This window comes from Monodelphis domestica, chromosome 7, assembly GCF_027887165.1.
Source record: "Monodelphis domestica isolate mMonDom1 chromosome 7, mMonDom1.pri, whole genome shotgun sequence".
Taxonomy (NCBI): domain Eukaryota; kingdom Metazoa; phylum Chordata; class Mammalia; order Didelphimorphia; family Didelphidae; genus Monodelphis; species Monodelphis domestica.
In genome coordinates, this window is record NC_077233.1 from 87,943,464 (window position 1) to 87,963,082 (window position 19,619).

The 19,619-nt window shown below is 39.2% G+C and overlaps 1 protein-coding gene across 8 annotated transcripts in view; it reads right to left on the reverse strand.

Moving 5' to 3' along the window:
- Positions 1-19,619, reverse strand: part of RAD54L2 (RAD54 like 2) — a 202,898-nt gene that overhangs the window by 10,973 nt on the left and 172,306 nt on the right. For all 8 annotated transcript variants that reach the window (XM_016424608.2, XM_056804998.1, XM_007500532.3 and 5 more), the window contains 11 exons: positions 18,431-18,773; positions 16,918-17,095; positions 15,377-15,631; positions 14,611-14,729; positions 12,677-12,795; positions 10,762-10,861; positions 9,881-10,086; positions 9,389-9,564; positions 8,229-8,425; positions 4,220-4,416; positions 3,412-3,501 (listed from right to left, as the gene is read on the reverse strand). In XM_016424608.2, the coding sequence (XP_016280094.2) occupies positions 3,412-3,501; positions 4,220-4,416; positions 8,229-8,425; positions 9,389-9,564; positions 9,881-10,086; positions 10,762-10,861; positions 12,677-12,795; positions 14,611-14,729; positions 15,377-15,631; positions 16,918-17,095; positions 18,431-18,773 (1,980 nt within the window). The remainder of the gene's footprint in view (positions 1-3,411; positions 3,502-4,219; positions 4,417-8,228; positions 8,426-9,388; positions 9,565-9,880; positions 10,087-10,761; positions 10,862-12,676; positions 12,796-14,610; positions 14,730-15,376; positions 15,632-16,917; positions 17,096-18,430; positions 18,774-19,619) is intronic.

The window sequence follows — 19,619 nt, forward strand, 5'->3', positions numbered from 1 at the left end:
TTGTAATTGTCCAGATATTTTCTCTTGCTCATAGTTCACTACTATTGCTTGGGTGATGGGGACAAGAACATTTTATCCTTTTACCCCAGGCACAATAAGTTTCCTGTCACTAAGCTTAGCCCCTGAGGGCAGTACAATAAGAGATGACCTAGCAACCCCTGTGTCTATCAGGAAGTTAATCTCCACTTTCTGATTGATCTCCACCCTCAATGTTATCAAGGGCTCTGGGTGAGAATGTGGGAGTCATCAAAGAGCCCCTAACTCTTTGAGTCTTCAGTCTCTGTGAGAGAAAATCTTCTGCTCTCTGTCTCTCCAGACAATCCTTTTCCAAGTGACCAGTCTTTCCACAGCTATAGCACATACGAGGGATACATATGGTCTCTGGGGGCCTTTCCAAAAGAATGTTCCATTCCTAATCTGTCCTTCTTGCTGTAGCTCTTCTTTCACAGTCACAAATGCCTTTTGGACTTGTAGTAGGAGGTTATTCAATGGCTCATTTGCCCAATATTCCACTTTCTGGAGCTTCCTACTAATATTTGGCCAAGAATTAGTCACATCCAGGCCAGAGTTCAAAAAATCCTTGGGGATTTCATCTTTCTCCTGTTTGGCTTCAGATATCTCATTCAGATTCTAGGGCATAGCTGCTCTCATGCCCAGAATAATAATTATCCTAAAATCTCTCATATTATCCTGATGGGCTGGATTATTGTGATCTGAATGATCTTGGAGAGGAAATTTCTGTTCACTCTTTGGTCCACCTTGTGCTATAAGGATGCTCATTATCCCAGACCCTCATAGCAGCTTGCCTGATCTGGCCCTGCTCTTCCTCTGAGAGAACAGGATACATTTCAGAACCACTCAGGAGCATTAACAAATCCAATCCCCTATCCCAGTGGATCTTCCCCCTCTCCTCCAGAGGGAAATTTTTCTGATTCTCCTATAGCTGTATAAGTTTTCGACACAGGGGTCCATGAGGAGCAGATAGAGAAGCTAAATTCTTGGGGGGGGGGGAGTGGTGCCTGGGGAATAGGAGATAGTGGTGGAGAAGAGAAAGATGTGAAGGAAGGAGATCTGGAGCTGGTGGATATGGAGGAGGAAGAGTGGATCCCATAACTTTTTATTCTCCCTACACAATTCTAAATCCTCCTTTTGGTAATGTAATTCTAATACCTCCTTTTCCTTTCAAAACAAATGTTTCCATATTTGGCAGCCAGAAGTCAACAGACACACACTCTTTCTCATTTCTAGGCTGTTTTAAGCTTAACATTTAATCATTCACAAGACCACTCCTCCTTAGAACCAAACCTACCAAGGCACCTTTACCAAGGGGAAGGCCTCCCAATGGAAACAACAACATTTTATCATTTTCCTTTATTCCATATGTTTATATTGGGGTAAACTATCCCAGGCTTGTAATTTAACCCCTAAAGGGTTGCTTCTGGGGGATTTCATATAAACTTTTTTTCTTTCTTGCTATTCTTTCTTCTTGAACTTCCTTGCCCCATTCTGACATTCATTGTTTGTCTACCTTAGAATCAAATGTCTGGAAACTGTAAAAATCTTTGCCAGCAGAATTCCACCAGTTTTCTTATTATGGCTTCATCAATCCAAACATATTCTGAAAACTGGCCAATCTGGCCTGCTCACTCTCAGACCAGTGCAACCTGTTTTGCCTGAGATGTCTTGCAACTCAGAAAAACACCTAGTTTGCCTCAACTCTGAACTTTCCCATCCAAAATATCTTACAAAGCTAGCCAGTTTGTTCAACCTTGCAAATTCTCAACAGACTTAGAAACCACCTCCCACTCTGCCCCATTCCCTGGATCTCTTGCACACACACACACACACACACACACACACACACACACACACACACACACACAACAATTGCTTTGCTTTGTTTCTGGACTGGCCCCTCACAGAACACTGAAAACACATAATCTGAGGCTCCACAACTGTAATAATGCACATCCAAGGAACTTTTCAGAGTCAGAATCAAACTTCCCCCACACCTTGGACCTTTCCTTTGTACATAACATACTCTCTTCCGTACTTCAGTTTTCTGTGCTCTGAATCTCACTGTGACTTCACTTTCACACTCTTACCCTTCCTCCTGGGGTGGAAGCTGGCAGAAAGTCTCAGAGACCTCCTTCTTATGAGAGGCAGCCCAAAACACTGGCTGACCAATCTTGCTTCCCAAAAAAGGGAATTCAGAACCCTCTTGTGTTCTGGAATCCCGGACGAGCCCCCAAATTGAGTGGGATGAAATTAAATGGGGCCCAGTTTTTATTCTCTGTCCAGAAAGGGTGGCAGATGGCCCTAGAGACAATCTGCAGCTTCTTCATGTAAAACAGAACTTTTTATAGTATTCCTAATGCAAAATTCCCCCCAGTGATGCAAGATTCCTTCCAATGATGCTATAGTCTTTGAGCTTATGATCTTCAATACACAAAACGATTACATATCCCCAACAAGAGTTTTATCCCCCTCCAATATTCCCACAAGATAAGAAGCAGAGCTGTGTCACTCCTTAGAAGTCTCTCTATTTTTCTGAGGCTTCAATTCAGAAGCCTCTGCATTTTTTTTCCAGGCTTTCTGTCCTGTTATAAATCACCAACCTTGAATTTAGAAACCTTTCTGTACTTCTCAGGTTGATTTGTCCTGGGAAATTTTAGATTGAAACATGTTAAAAGCTTTCCCCTGGGAAAGTCGACTGGGCATCTTTTGGCCTGGGAATATTGGAGTGAGGGTGAGGAAGCAAGCCAATATTATACTCTGAGAATCACACAATTTAATTCCATTTCACACACACCCAAGGTCAACACTGGGAAAAGTCTGGAAGAAGAGGCTTCAACCTGGGGAACCAATTTTCTTTTCTTTTTTAAAATTAAATTTTTTATCTTAATAACAAATTTGCAAATAAGTTTTCCAAAGTCATATGGTCCATATTGTCCCCCTTCCTTCTTCCTTCCCCCTTCACAGAGCTGACAAGAAATTCAATCTACATTATACATGTATTATCATACAAAACATATTTCCATATTATTCATTTTTGTAAGCAAATGAACTTATAGAACCCAAACCCCAAAACATATACCCAAATAAACAAATGATAAATCATATGTTTTTACCTGCATTTCTACCCCAACAGGGGAACTAATTTTCAAGGGTACAAACTAACTGAACTCACCTACCTGGTCTCAATCATTTTTATTTCAATCTCTCCTCCTCCAACCGCAGATCTACTCAATATCTTTTTGAGGCATGCTTTATGATTTTCTTGAGACCAACTTAATTTTATTTCCATAATTCCCCATGCATGACACCTGGCTCATGTATTACACCCTCCTCTGGTCTAGGAATGACAACAGTTCAAGGAACAGGCCATCCGCCTAGACGCTAGCATCTCACCCTTTGTGCCGCGGATGATATGGATGCTCTCGCCAGCACTGATCCTTGCCTGCACATCTGTGGAGCTGTTTGTGCCAGGAATGACAATATCTAGTGGAGAAAGAGATACCTGAAGTTATCAAGGGATCTGGGTCCATTCGTACTGATGATGTGTTTGGAAAGCCATTTTGCTAAAATTCTTGAGGGAAGAAGAGCACTGCCATAGATTTACACCCAGCAAATGTTTACACCACAAAAAATTTACACCACAATCAAGGTGATATTAAAACTCATTATTTCCAAGAAGGCCACCTCGACAAATCCCATGCCACAACAATATTTTTAATTTTATAAATTCTAATAGCATGTATAGAATATGTACCATACAAATAGATACTTAATTCTATACCATCTTGTATTTTTTTAAAATTTATTTCATAGGTCTCAAAGTAGGACACGAGTTAAGATGGAGACTATTTTTCTGTCTTCCTCTTACATCCATTATAATGTCTAACATAAATCTGAGTACATAAAAAATACTTAAATGCTTGTGGAATGACAATATGAATTAAGAACAAAAGTGGCGAGGGCATCTGGGTGGCTCAGTGGATTGAGAGTCAGGCCTAGAGACAGGAGGTTCTGGGTTCAAATCTGACCTCAGGCACTTCCTAGCTGTGTGACCCTGGGCAAGTCACTTGACCCCCATTGCCTAGCCCTTATCACTCTTCTGCCTTGGAGCCAATACACAATACCATGATGGAAGGTAGGGGTTTAAAAAAAAAAGAACAAAAGTGGCACTTAAAGAGTTGTGCCCAATTCAGTCACTGACCTGTTGTTGTAACTATCTTCTGTACAAGAACCCCTGCACGTTGTAAGTAGTTGATGGGGAAATTAACTGCTGGGTTGGATGCTGAGGCAGGGACTGAGCTGCCCAGTGGGACATGCCGGGGCATCATAGGGATGGGGGTTGACTGCACAGGGCGGACACTGGCCACAGGCTTGTCGTCACCTTTCAGGGCTGGCCTCCTGAGAGAGGGAGATGAAGATCAAGAAGTGGTCAACGTAAGAGGTCTCATTTACTTACTCTGGCCTGTTGCGTTTTGAGGGTCCCTTCTAATGGGAGGTTCTAGCTTACTTGGAGGACAGTTTTTGTTAGTGAAAACATCAGATCAAGAACCAGAAGACATGAGTCTATGCCTGGCTCTTGCATTAGCTAGGAGTGGGGCTTGAAGTCATTTAGCTTATTTGAGTCTTCAGATTCCTCAACAAAAAATTATAATCCTTGCTTTCCTACTTCACAGCAGTATTATGATTATCCATTTGAATTAATATGAAAAGCACCTTGAAAACTGCAAAAAAATGTTATACAAATACAAGGTACTTTGCTATTCCCTAATTAAGTTCCTGATTATGGTGTACCTGGCTAGGGGCATGCTCCCTCTAACACCAGGGATTAAGAAAAGATGAAGAAAAATTTTTCATTAAAGCTTCTAGCTTGTTCTTCCACAAGGATTTTCAGTCTTTAGTAATGTCTCATGAGCAAAAGAAAATGCTTCCTTAGCCACCCTCTCTTTGAGGCAGGAGAACAATTGTCCCAGGTGTTCAGTCATTTTTTTTTACTTCATCTACCAAGACCCCTTCATCAATCATCATCTTCCTCCTATCTCTCTGTTACCCCTCCCTTCCTGCAGCATGACTAGATCACAAGGCCGGCCAATGGCAGGTGTTAAACTATATATATTGAACAATTGAGAACACTGTTTAATTTTCAACATAGGTTTCAATTCAGTTACCAGCCATATCCCAGAGTTCAATCATTAGGAGGGACTTGCAGTGCCTGGCCAATCCAAAAGGGAAAAGGAGAGAAGGGTAGAACACAGGAAAAGAGGGAGTAGAAAGGGAAGAGAGAAAGAGAAAGAAACTTTCAGAATCAGTTTAAGCACTAAGAACTAGATGCTGCTTCAAGGAATGCTTTTTCTACGAGCAGGGGCAGAGGGAGAGATGCCTGATGATGATTTTAAAATCCTTCAAATTCCCTAGGATTTTTATGAAGAAACTAGTTCTTTGTCTGGATCAAGGAGTAATTCCCCAGAGGACACTCAGGAAAAAGTATAAGGCACGACACAGAAGTTAGAAGCTATTCAAACCACACCAAATGTGAAGAATTCCTCCATAGACCAGGCGATATGCAAGAGTATTGCATGGGGAATATGTGAAAATAACTTTTAAAAAATTTGCTCTTATGGCTCTCTCTAGGTCCCCCAAGTATTGAGACTTGAGATATATATATAAAAACAGCTTTTATTAAAGGAAGTTAGGAATTATGGAATGTTAGATCTAGGAGGAACCCTGGAAATAAACTACTCTAACCATGTTAGATGAGGTTAAGGAAATACCTGTAACTTCTTGAGTTTAATGTACTGGAAAACTGCTTCTATAGACTATACAGGGATTTTGCTCAGACACAGAATACTAGATTGGATAAATTACTGGTTTGATTCAAAAGAGCCTTTTCACATTCTTATAGAACTTTATTCCTGGAAGGGTTTTCATGTTACCAAACACAGATGGTCAGGTGAGCACCTTTCAAGTTATTTGAATGTTGATACTGCCTTGATAAGTCACAAGAGAAATTAAATGGAAATTTCCATTGAATGTTAAAGTAGCAAAAATTTATGTTACTAACTGATCTTATGAAGTCACTGCTGGGTATGCCAAATATTAAAAACAGTAGGAGTATCTTTAGCTAAAGGAGAACATTTGCACACAATCACTAGCCTCTGTTTCAGTGATTTAAACTGAGCAGCAGTGCTCAAAGAGAGAGCCATCTAGCAGAGACTTTGGGTTCAAATCCCACCTCTGTGATGAGTTTCCTCTTATGTACCCATCTTTTAACCTTATGTGTTAAAATGAGGGGATCAGACGAAATGGCTTCTGAAATCCCTTCCATCTTTAGATCTGTGATCCCATGAATTAGCCTAGCATAGTGGATAGTGGGATGGGTGTGGAGTCAGGAAGACCTAAGTTCAAATCTGGACTCAGATACTTACTAGCCATTATCACCCTGGGTAAGTCACTTAACCTCTGTCTACCTCAACTGTCCCATCTGCAAAATGGGGATAATAATAGCAGTTATTTCCCAGGGTTGTGGTAAGGATCAAAGCGTTTAGTATGGTGCCTGGCACATAATAAATACTCTATAAATGTTAGCTATTATTGTAAATACACATCCCATACACATTCCCAGCAATCATACTGTTTTGACTATTTCTCCTTCACAGGATTTGTTTTAAATAATAGATCTCCTTAATGAACAGGAACATAAGACTAAAGACAAGGGCTATCCTATGGAATGCAGCATGGAGTAGTGAGAAGAACCTGAATATAAAGTCAGGGAGTAGGTATGGGATAAATTTCCACCTAGACGAGGGCAAGTTTTTTCCTTTCTTTGGCCCTCAGGTTTGTAGACTGTAAAATAATATAGTTAAGACTAGATAATCCTTACAGTCTCTTCCCATATCTCAACACTAAGATTCTATGATCACTTAAACTCAAAAATAAACTGAAACCAAGTAGTTAGAAAAATATGCCCTAATCTTCAAAACCACTGAATATTTTTAAAAAGGACAAAAACAAAAAAAGCCACCCTCTCAAAGGAGACAAGGAACGGACACTGCTTTAAATCTGTCCCATCTTGTTACACAATGCCACCCACTACCTGCAAACTTCAAGCCAAATGTGGAAATGCAAGCAATTTATGCTTCTAGATATTTAAGAATTACTCATTTCAAAATATTTAAAGGGCATAAAAATACATGAGCCAAAACACAATGAAGTGATACACCAAGGGACACCCCCTGAAAAACCTTAATATTATTACAAGATGCTCATCTGCTTGGAAAAAATGGAACCAAAAATTACATCAAAATTAATCTATTTTTTAAATCCCAAATTCTTTTTCTACAATTAAAAAATATAATGAACGTGGTTCCATTTACTTTATCCTAGATGTTAATTTGACATTTTTCATGTAAGACACTTAAAAATAGCAACAAAAACGTACAAAATGTACAAAAAAAGACATTATCCCAAATGTATCAGTATAATATACCAAACAGTAAAAGTGGGCAGCTGACATGGTTATTGAATAGGAAGGTAAAAGTTGGGAAATATATTGTCTGAAAATGAGAAAGGAAATTAAACAGAGAAAACTGCACTATGATTTATTCTAAAGAGCTTATCAACAGCTGTTTTTGCCTCTTTCTGGAGCCAGAACAGTTGTGGTGTCCAAGTAGATTATACATACATACTTAAGAGTTCAGCCACTTGCTGAAACCTCATTAGCAACCAAGAGTGAAAAACTGAGAAAGGCCTTCTATCCAAAACCCAGGTTCACAGCATAGCTCCTGAAAGACTTGTCCTCCTCTAGCAACCAAACTGCCACTGAGAAGAAGGCAAATTACTCATACCAGAACAAGGGAAACCTCACCAGTGATATAAATGGCTTAGTTACATCAGGATAGTAAGGATACCACATGTGAAAGAAAGTTATTTTTCAGTTTCAGGCTTCTCATTTCCAAAAAATTCAGGAGCACAGAAATCTCTGTCTCTAAGGACACCTAGAGTCCGATATTCAGCAAACCCACCCTTCTCCTTGCAGTAATATAAGCACAAGCTGCTCAAACAATGCTGCTAAATACACAGATTGTTTTAACAGTGTGTGTAGTTTTTTGTTTAAAAATAAATACAAGTTGCTTTGTTTTGTCTTAATATTCAAAGAAAGAATAAATTAAATGTTGGCTCTAGCTTCTGGAAGCCTCTTATATTTAGACACTCACCAGTTTCTCTGGCTGAAGGCAGGGATACTGGTCAGGCTCTGGTCACTGGCAGGATAATACTGAGCATAGGACGGACGTGTGTAAGGGACAGATGCACGCTTCTCTTCTTCATAGCTTTTCTTTGCTGCTTTTTTCTCTGCCTTAGTCAACTTGTGCTCCTTGCGATCCAGGAGCAATGACTCATGCTGGAAAGGCTCCTGTTGGAAACAGGGAGGGTTAGACATTTCTTCCTCTACATACTGACTCAGCTGACCTCCAATGAGCAGTTGAGCTTCTCCTGAGGGCAACACAGCATTATTGCACCAGGAGGAGTAACAAACAGAAAGGATCCAAAGAAGCACAGGAAGACTTAGATGAACTGATGCAGAGTAAAGAAAGCCCCAGAAATATACAACCCAACAATCAAAAAGTGAATGGAAGGAACAAAACACTGAAACTGAATTGTAGTCAAGCTTGGCAGCAGAAAAATGGTGAAAAGGGACATTTTCATGCCCATTAGAGGCATGGGTCTAAAAGCATGATACATTCATTGCACATGCACAAAATCTGTGGTGGTAAGTTTTGTTGAGGTGCTTTTTTTTTTTGCCTTTTTCAAATGATCTGCAGGGTAACGGATAGTGGAGGAACACAGTTGGAGATGAAGGTGATATAAAAACAGAAGATAAAAGAAAAGGTTTTAAAAAAATGGGAGTTAAGCAAGGATGTTCTTCCAGAGGTAATAATCAAAAATTGCTTCAAAACAGAAATAAATACAATTTTGCTTTATGCTAGCCATTATATACCTTGTAATTCTGACTAAGAAAAAAAAATGGCTATTCCCTGCCACCATGACCCATACTCCTGGGACATAGGTAAATGAGGAAAGGAGAAAAGTGTCACAAAAAGTTGACCAATCTTCTTCCCTACTACATAAACTATCAACATGAGAAAAGCAACAGTAAGTTACAAGTTCCTGAGAGAGGAAGATCTGTGTATCCTATCTTTGCATCCCTAATGTCAAGCCCAGTGCCCTATATAAGTCATTGTTTAATAATAGTCTGATGGAGCAGGCATTCTTTGGGCAGTAAAGGTATAAATTTAGACTGAGAAAACCACCTCCTTTTAGGAGTACTATTACCTTTCAGGTGAGTAAAGTATACCAAATAGGATGGAGTACATACCTTGGTGATGAGGTGAGGGTACTTGAGACAGGCAAGTTGTAAGACAGAATCCTTGATTTTATTCATATTTAGTGCCAGCTGGGCAGGGTCTGGCTCCTCTTCTACAAAATGCAACAGGTTTTCCACCTCCCTCCGGGTGAAGTTTAGCACTGGATTTAAATCATCTACTACCCGATCTGAAAAGGGTAATGACATAGGGAGCATCAGGGAAGCCAGTTAAGAAATTAACTAGAAATGAAAAATTACAAAATTGGAGAAAGAAAAAAAAAGTTTTATATAGAATCAATTTAGCCATTAACAAATTAAAGTCAAAGCATTCCACAGGAGCTTACTTAGGCCCTTTAAGGTAGAAAAGGAGGTAATAAGGTAAAAAAGACTACAGACTTCAAAGCCAAGATTCCCATATCCTCCTTTCCTCTGTGATTTCCATCTGCACTTTGTCTCCTGGACAGCATGCTATGGGTGTCTTAGGGAAAGTGAGAGGTGACTCACCTGACATTCCTTGTTTGGAAATCTGCCGGTCATAGATTTTCTTCTCCAGAGTGTAGTCAGACACCAGACGGTAGATATGACAAGGCTTCTTCTGGCCATAGCGGTACACACGACACACTGCCTGAGCATCATGACAAGGATTCCAGGAGGCATCAAACACCACAACTCGGTTGGCACCAATCAGATTCACACCCAAGCATCCAGCTCTTTAAAATATAAGTCAACAAGCACCAGACTCATTTACAGAAGAGTACTGACTTATAAAGGAAATTTGAAAATCAGTTTTCATTTTGTTACTGTCACCTATAACCCTTAAAACAGAATTAACTATTCCTGTTCCAGTGCCACAATATCCTAGAGCTGTTTCTGTTGCTGCTGAGCCTCAGAGAACAGCCATCTTGGACATGGTTATTAGAACCTAGACAGCTCCCTACTCCTCATTAACAGCCAAAGAGAGATCCTTTGAGCTCAGGGATATGGAAAAGCATCACATTACTCCCTGAAAAATACTTTTCTATCCATTACTTCATTTGTTGTTGTAAGGCCAGGAAGGCAGGTATGGTGTTCATCCTTTAGGAAGCTTCCTCTGGAATTTAAGACTTAAAATACTTCTGCTAGAATTCTCACAAATAGGGCATCATCACAAGCAATTGTTCTCTCCCTCTACCACAATCTCTAAGGCAAATCTTGACCCTCCAACAAGATAGAACTTTAACTTCTGTTCTTTCCCTGAATTGAGGGCTAAGTGCAAGGCAGCTACTGTCACAGATGTCCTAACAGTGACGCTTTTTCAAGTGAAGATATGTGAGAAAATAATTTTAAAAATGTCTCTATCCAGTATTAAATTCCCTCCAACCCCCACACCCCAAGCCTCCACTCACCGTGTAGAAAGGAGGAAGAGCCAAACAGAGCTGTTGTTGGGATCATTGAATTGGTTAATGAGACGCTCCCTTTCAGAAGCCGAGGTGCTACCATCTAGTCCTGGAAAGGGAAATGGCAAGGACTCTGAGCTGTCACAAATACACAGAAATTATTTTGAGCACTTTCCTATGTAACAGGACTTCAGGTGGCAGATAGATACATCTGCCAGGAAAAGGACAGGAAAAAGTTTTCCTCATGCTCTTTTAAGAATCAAGAATGAAAAGCTAACAAGAAAGTTTTGTTCAGAACAAAACTCACCTATCCAAGAAAAAAAATGCAGTGCCCTGAAGACCTAGAAGTACTCAATGGAAGGTTCCTCTCCTCAACCCTAACATTAAGGCACAGACTCCCACTGGTTTTCTGAAAATGCCTTGGCTGTCTCCAAATAAAAGAAAATGTGGCCAAGTCAAGAACATTTTAAAAGTTGGCACAAGGTATTCAATACAGAGCACTAGGTCAAGGCACCCAAGAAAAGGAAAGGAAATTAGTATGTATTCATATTTATATCCTAGAATGAATACACAGCAATCAGTTAAGAGTCACCTTTGGCATTGGTTCTAATAATAGACTAGGATCCAGAGAGCCATGGGCTGTAATTCATTAGTTAAAAGTGTCACATTGGTCAAGTTTTTTCTCTTAGTAAGATGGATAAAAGAATTTCAGTTGGGCTGATGAATTACTACCACCATAACTATGAAGCATTCTGCAGTGAAATAGGATTACTTTTGTACAGGACATTGAAGGAAAATTAGTCACAGACCAACAAAGTATACCATAGTCATGCAAGAAGATACTTCTAAAAATGGAAGAGCCCAAGTTTAACATTGAAGGCTCTCCATAATTCGTTTCCAACCCATCTTTTGTGCTCTTTTCTCTATGATTTCCTAAAAGAAATGCTTACTGGGTGTGCTAGTGTACTCTTATAGTCCCAGTTACTAGGGAAACAGACTGGTAAATCTCTTGAACTCAAAAGTTCTGAGCTGCAGTGTTCTGTGTCAAATGAGTGTCCCTCAATGAGCTCAGCATTACTATGATAAAGTAAGGAATGTTGGGTAGCCTAAGGAAGGGTGAAATGATCCAGGTTAGAAATAAAGCAGGTAAAAACTGTTGATCAGTAGCAGATGCCTTTGAAAAGTCTGTATTTTAGGCTGAATAGGATGGAGAGAAAAAAGGAGAAAAAGGAGGGAGGAGGGAAGGATAAAGAGAGGAAAGCTTTACCAAAATAATTTCCTCACTTGTTCATGCTATTTATCCCTGTCTTAAGTGATCTTCCTTCATAGAACCATAGATTTAGAGCCAGAATGAAATTCAGAAACTATTTAGTCAGATTCCTTCATTTTATGGAGGCCCAGAGAATTTAAAAGATACTTTCCTAAAGTAATACAGGCAGTGGCAGAAATGTGATTTAAATTCAGACCTTTTGATTCAAATCTAAGGGTATTTCAACTGAACTATGCTCTCTTCCATCTTTCATAGTCACATGTATATATATAGTTCATCCATTTTGATGAACGTTTCTCTGACTGCCCAAACTCTCCCTTTTCTCAATACCTAGAGTAATTATTGTCTATACCACTCATATGATACTTAAAATGTAATGCCTTCTATTATTAATTGTTCATGCTCACATTTCTCTTTATCCCAACCAGATTATAAACTCCCTGAGAGTTAGCACTATTGTTTTATATTTCTTCAGATTTGTCCCCATAGCCTAGAGTACTCTGTACTATGTATTGTTCCAAATAAATATCAATTGATTGATTATATTATGGATGCTCAAATGAGAATGTAGAGAACTAAGGAAAGGAAAAGGAAAAGACCACTCTAACAGACATTCCCCACAATGTTCTGTTGAATCAACAGAAATGAACTCACGGTAATAGCTGAAGTTTCGAACCCAATTCTGATCTCTTTGCCCATCTGAGCTAGGCAGGCAGGGCATTAGTCTCTTGGCCAGGAACTCCTCAATAACAGACAAGGTGGAAAGACTCTGGCTGCAAAGAATAACAGGTTATCTCAATACAATCTGATTGAGAGCATTTTGTCCAAAAGCAAAAAGTTCCTTGAGGTTTTTATAAATATTCCTTGCCCTTAAAACAAAAAGTACCATCCCAAAACACTAACATAAACAGACCTCTGAGGTTGCTTCTCATTCAAGAACCCATGAGAACAGATCACATTCAAGACATAAAAAGATATTTTCTTCATTCCAGGTTTATATAAAAGTATCATCTCCAAACTTATAACCCCCAAATCAAAAAATCTCCATCATTGTTCCTATCTCTCCTTTTATTCATGCATCATTAGTTTAAGAATTCTGCAATTGAGTACAATGATTGATAGACAAGTGCTCTAGCAAAACAAAACACACTGTGGTACTATAAGAAACCTCACAAATCCTTCCAGGGGAAACACATGTCTTACTGTCCTGAATAAGGAAAATGTCTTCTTTAACCTTGCAATCTGCAAAAAGATGACCACAAATATTTTGAAAAAGAATGCTATTCCAATTATTCACTTTTCTGGCATGGAAGTGACTATTCCAGATTAGGAAGGACAAACCAAGCTGATAGTGTTCAGTTACATTCAAATAGCTGCTGTTGTCTGATTCTATTACTGAATTCTCCAATAAAATATACCAAGGTATGATATGGTGCAATGGGAAAATAAAGTTCACCCCAGATTTTAACATCTTAAACTCTTCCTCAAATTCCTTCCTGGATGGTAATGAGGTATTTCAAAAGATGAAAACTTCATTTAAAAGCTGTTAAAAAAAAGCAGTTAAGTTAGCTCCTCTAAGGGTCAGCAGAGCCCTCATATCCATAAGTCTTGTTATAGGTGAAGAAATGGGACTACTACCTTTTAAATAAAATTTCTTTAAGAGAAAAAGGCACCTATGGAGGAAGATACAAATGGCTGGAACATTGGAAAAGTTCCTCAATTTCTTCCAGGATGAAATTTCATCCCAATAGAGAAGAATTACAATGACAGAGATTAGCTCTAAAGAGGAGATATAAGAAGACACCACCTTACAATCAAATGTAATGGACTCCTCCATTGGTGGTAATGCATTGATCCTAAACAACCCAGAGGGTTATAGGAGAAAAAACACTATCCACATCCAGAGGAAAAACTGTGAGAGTAAAAACACTAAAGAAAAATTACTGCTTAATGACATGGGTTGAAGGGGATATAAATGGGGAAATAGACTCTAAATGAACATCCTATTGCAAATACCAACAACATGGAAAGAGTTTCTGATCAAGAACAAATGCAATACCCAGTCAAACTGCACGTCGGCTATGGGAGGGGTGGGGGAAGGGGAGGGAGGAAAAGAAAATGATTTTTGTAACCAAGGAACAATGTTTGAAATTAAAAATTAAAAAAAAAAAAGACACCACCTGTTGCTCCTTTCCATTGATATAGGGAAGTCCATAGGTAAAGAATATTGCATATAATGTCAGAATTTTTTCAATATGTTTCCAATGTTTTTTATTTATTTTAAACTCTTCCTCCTTTTAAAAGATTCTTTGTTATAAGAGATGACTCTCAGTGTACACAAAAGGGAAGGAATACTGGAGGAAACATAAGTGACTAATAAAAACCCAAAAGATATGAATAAACATTTATTAAAAAAAAAACACAAAAACAAAGGAGCAAAAAGGAAAAAATAAAACAGGAAAGGAAGAGTCTAATATTATGGAGTGGTCAAAAGGAAAAAACATCTGTCTCATTCCTCTGATCCATTTCCTTTGGAAATATGATGTGAAATCTCACAAGTGTTCTCAGGGAACAGTGTATACTTTTACCTGAATACAAGGATCTTGTCCCCAAGTTTCACACTTTCTTCAATTAAGTGGAAGAGCAGCACCATTTTGGGTGAGTTCTCCAAGACTCCAGTCTGATAATCACATAGGATGTCCTTGGCCTAAAACAGAAGAATCAGTCACTCAGAGTTATTCTAAAGCTAGTTCATTAGAAGCAACATCCACCATTACCTCAAGATAATTTATAATTTATTACACTCTTACTAGTATTTGGCAAAAGACAAAAGTGTTCACCAGTCTAATATGAGCTTTTCCTTCCAGAATATACACTATACCACCATCTCTCAACTGATTCCTAGTCAATGTTCAACATACAGCCCACATACACTTATGAAGTACTAATTATATGGAAGGCAGAAGGACCATGTTGCACTCCTTCTTTCCCTCTTTCTTGTACTCCCTGTGACTTCTAGTCTTTTTACCTATCAGTGCTCTCTAATCTCTAGCCATCATTCTAGCCCTAGTTTCACATTCTTTTCTTCCCAGTCTTGACCCTATTAGGAATGGTTTCAGAAATTGCTTATTATTATTTACATTAAAATCTATTTCCTATATTCCTCCCATTTTGCCCCATCAGAAGTTAAGCTCTTTGAGGACAAAAACTGTTTTGCATTTATTTTGATATCCCCAGAGCCTTTCCCATTACCTAGCATCTCATAGATGCTTAATAAATACAAGTAAAACAAGGGCCTTTTATCCTTAAGGAGCTAGCATACAGGTCAGTAAGAGAAGTTTTCTTTGAACTTACCCATTCGTAAGTGACAACCTGGTTGGCTCGCTCCTGAAAGGGGTTGAAGCCTCCTACCCCTTGAAGGAATTTGCTGTTCGTTGCCTCTCCCCCTGAGGGTGCCAAAGTGCTACCCTCAGTTTTGACCTTGATTCCCTGGGTCTGGCAGCGGGCATTGGTCCCAGCTGTGCTGAGGTCATCTACATCCAAGTCCTGCTCATTGGCAAGGTTCTCCTTCTGAAGAGCTTCATGTAGCACATCAGGATGATTCCAGATCTGAGGCCCATAGAAAAGGGATAAGCAACAGAAAATAAGCAAGTTCCACCTCTTCCCATTCCTCCTCCCCTCTATTCGTAGGTCCTACTTAACTAACACTTACTCACTCACACTCACTCTCTCAGAGAAACTGGAAACTCCTTTAGATTAATTAAGTAGTTCTAGTTGCCACAATGTAATTCATAGAAATGAGAGATATGGAGGAATATTCAGAGAAATTTTAGAGATATAAAACAAAATATATTAAAAATAATTAAATAAGACCCTGGCTCCCAAGGGATTTGTTGTTTTATTTAATCCATAGTTAGAAGCCTGAGTGAACAGCTAAAATTTTGTTTCTGTTTGTTTCACTCTGTGGCCTTGGGAAGTTAGATACTCAATGACTAAGAGTCTCTAAATGTAAAACAAGACCCATCTTTGACAAACATGGTACAAATGAGTAATGGATAACTGTTCTGGGGATGTTTGAAAACCTAATATATATATGAAATCCCTGGCAGGGGTACAGAATTCTTTGGTGTGAGGGTAGTGAAAATATCACTACTAAATTAATGAGAACTGTACTTTTCTGTCACCAAAACAAGACTGTGAAGACTGCAGGGCAATACTTCAAAACCTCATATTCTCCTATCTTTCTGACTTGGCTAAAGCAACTTTCTGGTTGGGATAAGGTAACTTTCCATGGGAAATAAGAAACAATGGAACAGCTCAACTGCTGATATTGGTTAGAATAAAAAAAGTATCCCTTCCGGAAGACACCACTGTGTTGCTCTTAAAAAGAACTTCTTAAGTTTTTTGCCTAATTGTTAAAAAGAGAAACCAGAGGGGCTTTCTACTTGTTTATAGGGTTTCTGGAAAAGGATACTTTGGCCTTTCATGTCCCCAAATTCTTGAAAGTAGAATCAGCCTGAAGGAAATTCCAATCCAGCTAAATGCAAAGATGAATGAAAGTTACACTGAAGAGTATTTCTAAACTATGGACTTCTCTAAACCTCATTTACTACAGACAGTAAAAGCTGACTGGCAGTCCCACTTCTGCCATACTCATTTTATACAGGCAAAACCACATCAAAGGAGAAATGATCTTCCTGGGGTCAAAGCAGTTTAGTAATAGGAGACTGGGCCTCAAAGCCCCCAAATCCTCCAGGTTTGCATGGTCACTAAGGCAGCTGTGCCCTTTTTTTACTTTCCCACCGAGAAGACAGATACTGACTGGTAGAGTGGTCAACACCAATTTCAGCTACATCTTCCTGAAGGATTCCATCTCTCTTATTGCTCCTACCTACCTTGCAACACACACAGAAAGCCTTGAGAGGGTTGAGCCCCAGCCAGCCACTGTTGCCAGCATCACGGAAACGATTCATAAATTCGGTGTACAAAGCCCGTTGGATTTTGGAGAGTCTCACTAGGATTACATGCTCTTCTTTGTATGGAAGCTGTATCTTCAGCACACTGTGGCCTCGCCTATAGAAGTAATACAAACAAGAAAGTGAGGAGGCAATAGGTAAAAGGTCATGGGTTGAGGCAAGATAAATATCCATAGTTAGATCCCTTTTAGGGACCTTTATGACTTATTGTTATTATTCATTAATGAGTTTTTAGTCATCAAACTTTAACAAGTGATAACACCTATTAGACAACTGTGCTATGCCAAGTGCAGGGGATGCAAATAATGAAACAATCCTTATATACAAGGAGCTTAGCTTTTTTGCAAGGATCTAAGGTAAAGAGACTGCATTAACTGTTCAGAGCCCCTCAAAGATCCAGCTGCAAAGTTGAGATATGAAATATGGCCTCTTCTCTAAGCTGCTTTTCTCAACATCCACGATACACAACATGAACTTTCCTATTCCAAAGCCTATAACCCTTCTTTCTTTTTTATTAGATAATGCTTCCTCTCCCTTTCCCATCTATTCATAGTCCAGACATTCTTTAAAGGCTGGCCAAGTATATGTTATACCTCTTTGAATTCAGAGTAACTAGCATTCAAGTAAGCACTCAATTAATGTTTGATGATGACAATGAAGATGACATCAGGATGGTAGGAAAAACTCTGGAAGGGGGAAACTGGGTGGCTCAATGGTTTGAGAGTCAGACCTAGAGATGGGAGGTCCTAGGTTCAAATCTGGATTCTGACACTTCCCAGCTGTGTGACCCTGGGCAAGTCACTTGACCTCCATTGCCTAGCCCTTACCACTCTTCTGCCTTGGAGCCAATACACAGTATTGACTCCATGATGGAAGGTGAGGGTTTAAAAAAACAAACAAACAAACAAAAAATCCCTGGAGCTCCCTTTAGACTTTCATAAACTCCAATGACAAACAGGTTAGAACTGAGGATGTGATCATCCCTAGTAACATGGCATAAAAAATGTTCTATACCAATTAAGTGCAATGAGGATCAAATATGTCCCAAGATTGCCAGATCTCTTTCAATATATAATAATTACATTATTAAAATAATTAAACATATATAATTAATATAATAATAATGTGCTTGGGGAGGGGGTCCCATTTAGTACTTCATATTATTCAGTCAGCTTATCCTCCCTTGAAGTTGGACACAGAGGTGAAATCTGATATTCCTGTCCTTTGAGGAACTAGTACTGGTCCCAGGACAGAGACAGTCTATTTGTAAGACTGGTTTAAATCTTCCCACCTTTATGAGAGTTTTCCACATTCATAATAATATTTCATGGATCATACTAGGAAGCCTCCAAAAGGAATGGTCACAAATTCTTTCATAAAGCAACCTCAGTTTCTAGAAGCATTACCTTTGGGAACTCTCAGAAAGACTCACCTCTGTACAAATCCTTCCAGGAGGCTATGAAGAACATGGCTTCGGTACCGCATGAGTCGAACATCCTGAGGAGTGCTGTCAATACACTGCCCATTGAGAATGGGGCGCTCAAACATATTGCTGAACTCCTGCCGGGTGCCTAGGAAATCAGGGCGTACAAAGTCCACCATACACCAATACTCAATGAGGTTGTTCTGGAGGGGGTACCCAGTCAACACCACCCGACGACGAGACCGAATATTTTTTAGTGCCTGGGATGTACTGGCATGGCAATTCTTGATTCGATGCCCCTCATCACAAATCACCACATCAGGGCCAGGACGGGAAAGGGCCTTCTCAATGCCTAGAGAAGAAGAAACCCCAAAATCAAAGGTTATTCCTGGTTTTATCACTCTGGAGGTTAAATTACTTTGAAAGGAAAGTGAAAAAGTAGAAAATAATATAGCCAACCCACATTAATTATGGAAAGCAGGCAACACAAAGCTCTTTACTTTACCACCAGCTTTCTAGCTTCTTTGATGTGCTAGCTGCCCCCATTAGAATGTAAGCTCTTTGAGGACTGGGGTTCACTTTATATCTTCTTTTTGTATGCCTAGAGGTTAACACCATGCCTGGTTCAAGGTAAATGTCTAATAAATCCTTACTGACTTCTTGTTGTTGACTTCTATGTTTGGTTTTCCAGACTGTCCACTATAGTATTTTCATGTGCAATATAATTTCTTTTATTTTTTCTTAAACTTTTACCATCTGTCTTAGTATCAATTCTAAGATATAAGAACAGCAAGGGCTAGGCAATCATGGTTAAGTGGTCCACCCAGGGTGATATAACTAGGAAGTGTCTGAGGCCAGATTTGAATGCAGGATGTCCTGACTCCAGGCCTGGCACTTTATCCACAGTGCTACCTAACTGCCCCATAATATGCTCTCTTAACAAATTTTCATAGGCTATAATACATTTGTTTTCTTGAAATGCAGTGATTAGATGGCAAAGACAGATTCATGGTATGCTTATGTTGATCCTAGGATTAAAAATGGGTTCTGATGATACTCTACTTGTACAATAAATGCAGAGAGAAGTGCAGTGCACTTTGCCCCTCTAGGCTTCTGGTTCTAGGACAATCTAGGACAAATCAGTGGGCACCAGAAAAACAATGGCTGTTTAGCAGCCCTTGTTGTGCTCATCTTAGTT